Source organism: Phasianus colchicus, chromosome 34, assembly GCF_987193195.1.
Source record: "Phasianus colchicus chromosome 34, bPhaCol1.hap1.1, whole genome shotgun sequence".
Lineage (NCBI taxonomy): Eukaryota > Metazoa > Chordata > Aves > Galliformes > Phasianidae > Phasianus > Phasianus colchicus.
Window position 1 is genome coordinate 649,246 of NC_143469.1, and position 8,603 is coordinate 657,848.

An 8,603-nucleotide genomic window follows, 5' to 3' on the forward strand; every position below is an offset into this window, starting at 1 on the left:
ACTCTGTAACTTAAGTGCCAAGGGAAGAAGGGGAGCTGTTTTAATTCATCACCTCCTGTAAACTGATAGTCATTGACTTCTTGTCACACCCTACTCCTGTAAAGCAGGATAACAAGGATTTAACGATGTTTACAAATGTGGTAGAGCACGCACATCTGAGCACGCTCTCCTGTCTCCGTCCCAATTCTAGAAATACCCAGAAGAGCTCAGTGTTCTCCTGCTTTCATTTACTTACATGAGCTATTTTAAAATGCATGTTGTTATAGACTGGCACAAGCTTTAGTGCCTAAAGCCACAGCTTGAGAGGCCAACAGCAGCCCTGGGCCTAAGAACACAGCCAGAGAGACTGGCATTGACCCCAGGACCTGAAGCCATAGCTGGGGATGCTGACAGCGGCCATGGGGCTGAAAGCCACAGCCACAGCCTGAGAGGTTGGCACAGGGCCCGAGGACTGAAGCCACAAGCACAGAAAGGCCAGCATCAGCCCTGGGGCTTAAAGCGCCATCCACAGCCAGGCAGGCTGGCACCAGCCATGGGGCCTAAAGCTACAGACAGCCCAGCACCGACCCCAGGCCCTAAAGCCACAGCCAGGGATGCTGACAGCGGCCATGGGACTGAAAGCCACAGCTACAGCCCGGGAGGCCGACATCAGCCCTGGGGCCTGAAGCCACAGTCAGAGGCCAGCACCGGCCCTGGGGCATAAAGATGTGCCTTCCTATTGCTTCCTACTAGTTCCCCCCGGGGCTCCATTGACCACGATGAGGCCATGTTGGTCTTTCCTGGTTTTTATTGGGCTGCACAAGAGTCATCCTCACTTCTTCGTTATTTTACTTCAAATAACCCCATTGGGTGACCATGGTGTTGGTTTCCTAAAATTTGGATCTGGGAGGTGTCCATTTCCTTCACTTATGATGAAAGCACAGAAGTGATGCAGGCACTCGCTGAGGTCACAGTGGTTGCTGGGCTGGGAGCGTTTGTGCCACAGCTGGTGAGCAGAGCTGGTGCGCTGGTGAGCGTGCTGCACGCAGAGACTGAGCTGTTATTGAGCCTTCCTTGAGAGAGATAACCCTGTGAGAGCCCACTGGAAGCACCACTGCGGTGTGTGTGAGCTGGGCACAGCTCAGGCTGAGCAGTGAGCAGGTGAGCTGGGTTTGGTGCTGGCTGGTTGCTGGGAGGTGTCTCAGCAGAAAAGCTGGGCTGGGGAGGAGTTCCCAGCTCCTGCAGTGCCCCTCAGCACGGCTGTTTCCAGGGGAAATGGGTTCTTGTTGAGATTCCATCCCACGATTCAATGAGGGTGATGAAGTATCATTATTCCCTTAGAAATCCACTGCTGGGGCCCCACCTTCATGTCAGACATTGAAAAGGAAGGAGAGTGCAGACTTCACAGAGTGCAACTTGTGCCTCACTGCCCCACGGATGGCTGGGTGCAGAGCTATTGAGGGAACTGAGAAGAGCACTTGCTGACAGAAGCCATGACAGTCAGACACAAACTGGAGCTAGAGTTGGGCAGCTCTTGCAGCCAGCTGATTTCCAGACGTTGCCCTCCTCAACACACTACCTTGCATGGCAGAAGAAAGCTGGGAAAATGCTTCTTCCTCATGAGTTTTCACTTGTTGATAATTTCTGCAGGGTTCCTGTCCAAAAGGAGATTTCAGAGACCGAGGCAGTCTCAGGAAGAGTGAAGCCATCTCTTTCCAAGAGCAGAGAAGTTCCTGTGCAGAGAGCCCTCGGAACTTCAGCTTCCTGAGACTGCGGTCATGTCTCAGCAAGGGGATGACCGCAGTTCCAGTTCTTACTCTGTGAGAGGAAAGGTATGGCTGGGTTTCCCTTGCCTGGTGTTTCTTCCTTTTTCTCACGTTTAAGGGAAGGGGTGGAGCAGGAGGAGCCCTACTGGTCCTTTGTGGCCTCAAAAACCAGTTGGATTTTGCGCTCACTGCTGACAGCCCAGGCTAATGACGTGGAAATGACTCAGGCTGTATTTTCCCTTAGTGATAATTAATCTCTCAGCACTCTGATAATCTATCTCTGGCACAATCTGGAAGCTCTCTGCAAACCTTGGCTGCCCGTTCCCACCGACGTTTCTTCCTTTCTCTCCTCAGAAGCAGCGCGGTGCGGTTCCCCATGTTTGGGAGCAGCAGCCAGCAGGCTGCTGGAGATCCAACAGCGCCTTGCAGTGCACAGAGGGACGTGATGGGGACGGACCGTCCTTCCTGCCACGCAAAAGTGAGTTTCTTCAGTCCTTCCTCTGTCATGAAGGATGGAGGATTGAATTTTGAGTATTACTTCTGAGCGGTTGCAGTGCTGTAGGGGATGTCAAGTAACCATTGTGGAAGCGTTAGAGATGCCAACAGTGGCAGTTGGTGGCAGCAGTGAGACAGATGTCTGTGTATCAACGATGGTTCTTTAAGTTGAGTGAATTCCTTTTAGGGCCAAAAAATATCTTCCTCGGCTTTTGCACCTTTTCTTTGCTGGTGCACCTTCAAGCTGTCAGGCAGACCGGGATTCCTGTGCTGCCATCTGAGCAGGAATGAGAGCAGTCATGCTTTGTGTAAGTGCCCTGCAGTTTAAACATCAGTTTCTGCTTTGGCTGTAAAACAGTGTCTTTTGTTTCTTTGGGGGTGGACGTGGGCTCACAGGACAGTGCTGCTCCTGGTGTCTGTGAAATCAACACACGATCTGTTGTTGCAGGGACAGAGCCTGTGCATCCATGGAATGGTGCTGGGCTTGGGGGAAAACGGAAAGCCTCCCCAGGTAAGAAGCTCTTGTGAGCTGTGGTGTGGGTACCTGCCTCTAAATAGGGCTGCGTGAAGGGGTGTGTGATGGAGGAGAGAGGAAGGAACACTGCAGATCTGTGCTGACTGCAGAAGTAGCACAACACTGTAGCAATGGAAAGGCAAATTGAAGAAACTACGCTTGACCAGAAGTTTGTGGCTGACTGCTGAAGTCTTCCTGCAAGGAGATGCTCTTCATGTCTTTCTTGTTTTCTTTCTGTCAGAAGCTGATGCCAGTGGCCTTCCTCTGAAGCGCAGCCATGCGGAAGGGCAGAGGAGGAGCACCGAGTGTGACATGGCACCCAAGAGAGGTACAGGCACACAATAGGCATCTGGGTGTGGTGCGCTGTCTTTCTAGTTAGGCTTTCTGCCTGTCCTTTCCTGGGACTGTTGTCGTTGTGTGCTGGTTGTGGTCATAATCACAGTCAGGTTAGCATTCCTGCACTGATTAGAAATGTGAACCCACAGTTCACCCGAGATTCTAAAACTGTGAACACTCCAGATGAGACGTCCTAGCATTGTGGCCCATTTTGCAGACTGAAAGTAGCGTTGGGCTCTTGTTCAATCTTGTTGCTTCTCCTTTCTTAACAGAGATTGGTGCTGAGCCAAATGGCAACATCTGTGTGAAAGTGGTGCAGCAGGTCCGCTCTGAGAGAGCTTGTCAACAAGCAGCAGCTGAAGCTCCTCTCCAGGCCGGAGAGCTTCCTAGAAGAGCAGGCCCCAGCACAGGGGAAGACCTTCCCCTGCCGTGTGCCCCTGCTCCGTCTCCAAGGCCCAGGCTGGATGTAAACACAAGGGCTTGGAAGAAGGGAGACCAACAGCAGCGCAGCTGCCTGCCAAAAAGAGAGCGGGCGGTCAGAGCACAGACAGCGTGCCGGCTCCAGCAGCACAGCCTGGGCCTGCCGCAGCGCGGAGCTCCAGGCAAAGAGGTGAGCAGGTGCTGTGGTACCGCCGTGCTGAGCTGCTTCCCTTTCCAAGCACCCCGAGTTTGCTTAGGGTTTGCTTTGCTTTTTCCTTCTCTGTAGAGGGGAAAAGAGTTGAAGGCCAAAGTCCAAAGGCAGTGAGGTACCAGAATGTGTAACCCCGTTTCTTTCCGTTAGCTCTTGTTGACACGGCTCTTGTTGTTCCCAGGCCTCCGTCTGTCAGACATGGAAGAGGTTTCCCGAGGGAAGTGGTGTCCTGTTTCTGCACTCGCTTTGTTTCTTTCCAATCCTCCGCAGTGAACAGCCTTGTGGAGATGATGCAGAAGCTGCAGCTGAAGGACTGAGAGGCGGAGCGTCAGAAGGCAGCAGCTGCAGTGCGCGGCGTTACAGGGCAGCGCTGCGAGTGCCGCCCAACTCGGCACTCCACCTTTGGATGCAGTCAATAAAAAACAGTCACAATTAGAGACTGACAAAGAGCACACGGCCTGATTTGTCCAGCAGCACTGCTGCACCACCTCCTCGTTATTCATCTTGGAGGAATGGAATGTTGTTTCTGCATTAGATATTAAAAAGGGGGAATTTATCTGAAGAAGTAGAGAACAGTGTACTTGTATTTTGTAACTTGTCCTTCGAGATAGCTGATGTGAAAAAGTAGAAATACCATACTGTTAGTAACATACTTTAGAAATATAGTTGCTGAATTGTGTGAGTAATTCTTGCTTGCAAAACTGCAGTCGTTTTTAAGTGTTTCAAATAGTATAGGTATAGTATTATGGACTAGAAAGCATGTTGTAGGGCTATTCCGCTTGGATAGGAGACCCTCAGCAAAAGAAAAACAGACTTCACAAACATCAAAGAAGCCAGGGCCTCTACACAAGGCTGGCTTGCCTTGCTCTGTGGGTAGGTTGGGATGGATGCAACAGGCAGGCATCAAAATACTCCCCGCTATCCTCCTTCCAAGCTTATCTCTATGTAAGGACGAGCAGATGTCCAGAAACAATGACTGAGTGTTGAATGAGCAAGTGTGAGAACTTAGCTAATTAATGATATATGCTTAGCTAGCAAAAATTGATGTTTATCCAGTATCTGTATGTTTAGTTGAATGTCGGGAAGATTGTGAACCTGCAGTATTCAGCCAATGAGGAACCAGGGGAGAAAGAGATAAGCGTCGAGAAATAGTGCATAAAGGATGTAACGCTTTTTTTCTGTGTGCTCTCCTGCTTGCAGGAGGCCTGCCATTGCAATTGCAAAGAAAATCTGCTTTATCAGAGATACCATCCTGACAAATTATTTGGATATTTCCAACAGTCTCGTGGCACTCCCACAGCTCCATCAGTGAATGCTGCCGTCTATTGATGCAGTGGAGGCAGCAGTCCTTTGCACTGCCCACAAACAGACTGTCTGCAGAGCACGTGCAAAGAGCTGTGAGAAACAAAGCCTGGCCACGAGCGTGCTAAGTGAGAGAACAATGCCATAGAGATTGCTGCGTTTCCCAGCACTGAGTGTTTTTTTGCTTTTATAATGAGTGTATAACGAACAAAGTTCACCAAAAGGACGGTGTTTTCTCTAAAAATGACACATTGTTGGCCCACAGCAGCATCTCTGCAGCTTAGGACCACCAAGCTGCCATCCTGGCACTGTTCTGCTTACAGACAGCGCTCCAGGCTCTGCTGATGTGGCACTCAGGAGGCGTCCCTCTGTCGTGCAGCCCTCCCCAGTGCCTACCTGCCTGTCCCTGTTTTGGCTGGGATGGAACTGTTTCCTTTGGAGCGCCTGGTATGACGCTGTGTCCTGGTTCTACCAGTGCCATCCTGCAGGCTGTTGTGCCCAGCGCAGTGCTGTGGAGCTGTGCTTCCCGGCCCTGTGCTCTCCAGCACTCTCGTGTGAGTTCTGCCTCTCCCAGGAATCTCCTGTTCCCAGGAACCTCCGCTGCTCCCTTGCACACACATCTGTGTGCACATACATGTGCAGAACCACACACCCACACGCAAGGACTTCCCTGCACACATACTGTGCATTCACACACACATGCAAGTACATCCTTGCACAGCTCTGTGTGCACACTCCATCCACGTGCATGCAAATGTGTGCAAAACCACACAGCCCTGTGCCAAGACCTTGATGCACACAACCGTGTTCAAGCATACACACACGTGTGCAAACCCATCCCTTTGCACACCAACGTGCATGAAGACACGAGCGCAGCTGCACCCTTGCACACAGCCATGTGCACACGCACATGCAAAACTAACTCACGTGAAAACACTCTGCACACACCCATGTGCAATGCACACACTGATGTTCAGCACCACCTCTAAGATGATCGGAGGGCTGGAGCACCTCTCCTATGAGGAAAGGTTGAGGGAACTGGGCTTGTTTAGCTTGGAGAAGACAAGGAAGAAACTGGGGAAACCTCACTGTGGCCTTCCAGTACTTGAAGGGAGCGTATAAACAGGAGGGGGAACGGCTGTTTACAAGGGTGGATAGTGACAGGACAAGGGGGAATGGTTTTACATTGAGACAGGGGAGGTTTAGGTTGGATATGAGTTTTTCACACAGAGGGTGGTGATGCACTGGAACAGGTTGCCCAAGGAGGTTGTGGATGCCCCATCCCCAGAGGCATTCAAGGCCAGGCTGGATGTGGCTCAGGGCAGCCTGGTCTGCTGGTTGGCAACCCTGCACATAGCAGGGGGTTGGAACTCGATGATTATTGTGGTCCTTTTCAACCCAGGCCATTCTATGATTCTATGTTCTATGATCTCTGCACACCCCTGTATACACACGTACCTGTACTCACAGCTCTATGACCAAATGCTGCTTGCGTGGCACAGCCAACATGCAGACAGTAGGAAATGTCAGGAGGAAAGATGCCCTGCTACGCTCCTTCATTCTCCTCTCTTTAATGAAGGCACTGGGGCACAGCTGCAGCCCCATCCTGAGATGTGGGTTGCTGTGGGATTCCTCGTTTGGACACTGCGGGGTTAACCTGGAGTTGCAGTCCGAGGGACGCTCCTTGTGCGCTCTGGAGATGGAAGATGTGCCAGGAGCAAAGACAAGACTTTCACAGACAGCGCAGGGGGGTGTTCCTGGGCCGGGCGATGACACGCAGAGCAGTGCCCACTGCCCTGGGATCTGCAGCAGTGCAGAAGGGCTCAGGGTGCAGCACTGCAGCACAGCTCACTGAGGACACCAAGTTCAGCACCAGAGCCCCAGGTGAGCTATGGGGGTCCTGGGACGGTGATGGGGGTCCTGTCAGGGACTCTGGGCGTCTGTGAGATACCAGGGGGGACTGGAAGAAATAAGGGATGTGCGAGGGAGGATATAGGGGGCTTCACTGGGAGCCCAGTTAGGGACATGGGGTGCTGTTGGGGACTGTGGGGCTCTGTGAGGTTCCAAGCTGGCTGAAGGGGAGGTGTAATGGGTCTGAGGAGGGCTTATAAGGCTCTGCCGGGGGCTATGGAGGATATAGGGCCATTGGAGGATATTGGGCACGCAGCCTGCAGGAACAGAATGCATTTCAGGAGAAGGCAAGATGTGGGCTGCAGGTGGGACACTGGGGTATCAGGTTGTATGGGGACATAGGGGGAATGGGGGGATGTGGGGAGTGGTTTGAGGTAAAAGGGGGCATGGGGTGGTGTTGGAGTGGTTTCATTTCTTTCTGAAAGGAGACAGGGGGTCCCTGTGGCCCAAAGGTGGGGCCATGAGCCATTACTCCACATGAGCCATACCCCAAGATGACCACATAACCCTGTAGGTGCATGACCCCATGGCTGCATGTGACCCACAGCCCCGCATGAACCATCCCCCCACATGACCCTGTGACTCCCTGACCTTGCCTGCCCCCATCACACTGCAGCCCCATGTGGCTCCAGAACTCTGGGATCCTTGCCGACATCATCCCCACCATATAACCCCATGTGACCCTAACATCCCATCTGACCCCATCATTGTGACCCAGAACCCCATCTGACTCCATACCAGTGCATATCCCCAAGCAACCCCACAACTCTGTGACCCTGCAGGACCCCCTATATACCCTCTCAGAACCCTTTAGCCCCATTTTATCCTACAGTCCCCCTATATACCCTCACAGACCTCTATAACCCCACATTACTCTACAACACCCCTATACCCCCTCTAAGCCCCCTATAGCCTTATAATACCCTACAGAACCCCCAACCCCCGCCCAAGCCTCCTTTACCCCCATATTACCCTACAGCCCCCCTGTATCCCCTCAGAGCCCCCACAAGTCCCGCAGTATCCTACGGCCCCCAGATAGCACCCAGGGCCCTGGATAGCGCCATAATACCCTACAGCCCCCCCATTATCCCCTCAAAGCCCCCTGCAGCCCCAGAATACTCTACATGGATGAGGCTTCAGGCCCCGGGGCCCTATCTGCCTGTGGCTTCAGTGCAGGTCATTAGGAAAAACTTCTCCAAAAGAGTGGTCAGGCACTGGGAAGGGCTGCCCAGGGAGAATCACAGAAGCATAGAATGGCCTGGGTTGAAAAGGACCTCAAAGGTCATCTAGTTTCTATCCCCCTGCCACGGGCAGGGTCACCAACCACTAGACCAGGCTGCGCGGAGCCACATCCGGCCTGGCCTTGAGTGCAGGCAGCTCTAAGTTTGTTCCATCTGCTTTGATAACCTGTCCTTCCAATGCAATTTGCACAGTCACGGCAGCTATTACCACCGGCGGAGTACAGATAGCTGCTTTTCCAGAATATTTGCTGCTTTCCGTTTTGTACAAGCGTTGCTCTTCGCTGCATAGCACAGTTGCTGTAAGTCCAGCTTTTGTTCCCACTGGAAGGCAGTTTGTATATCAGCAGGATGCAGGGGTTAGCTTGGCTGAACAGGAACAGCCACAGCAGGCTGAGCTGTGCCAGGGGAAGATCGACATGCAAAGCACC

General features: G+C 52.5%; 1 protein-coding gene across 2 annotated transcripts; it reads left to right on the forward strand.

Annotated features, from left to right (window-relative positions):
- Positions 1-585: 585 nt before the first annotated feature.
- Positions 586-7,793, forward strand: LOC149913817 (uncharacterized). 2 transcript variants are annotated; one of them, XM_090128650.1, is made up of 7 exons: positions 586-1,140; positions 1,630-1,811; positions 2,100-2,223; positions 2,689-2,751; positions 2,996-3,082; positions 3,363-3,700; positions 3,903-7,793. In XM_090128650.1, the coding sequence occupies exons 2-7, from the start codon at positions 1,758-1,760 to the stop codon at positions 4,155-4,157; spliced, it is 921 nt and encodes a 306-aa protein (XP_089984776.1). In that variant the 5' UTR covers positions 586-1,140; positions 1,630-1,757; the 3' UTR covers positions 4,158-7,793. The 2 variants fall into 2 exon arrangements, with proteins under 2 accessions (XP_089984776.1, XP_089984777.1); XM_090128651.1 differs by lacking the exons at positions 586-1,140; positions 1,630-1,811 and adding an exon at positions 2,428-2,548 and having other exon boundaries at positions 2,144-2,223.
- The last annotated feature ends 810 nt before the right edge of the window (positions 7,794-8,603 follow it).

Excerpts from the sequence above, each read along its gene's own strand:
- LOC149913817 (XM_090128650.1), top strand. The coding sequence starts at position 1,758 with ATGTCTCAGCAAGGGGATGACCGCAGTTCCAGTTCTTACTCTGTGAGA. Across the intron at positions 1,812-2,099 it reads CTTACTCTGTGAGAGGAAAG|AAGCAGCGCGGTGCGGTTCC; the intron begins GTATGGCTGGGT and ends TTCTCTCCTCAG. Across the intron at positions 2,224-2,688 it reads GTCCTTCCTGCCACGCAAAA|GGACAGAGCCTGTGCATCCA; the intron begins GTGAGTTTCTTC and ends CTGTTGTTGCAG.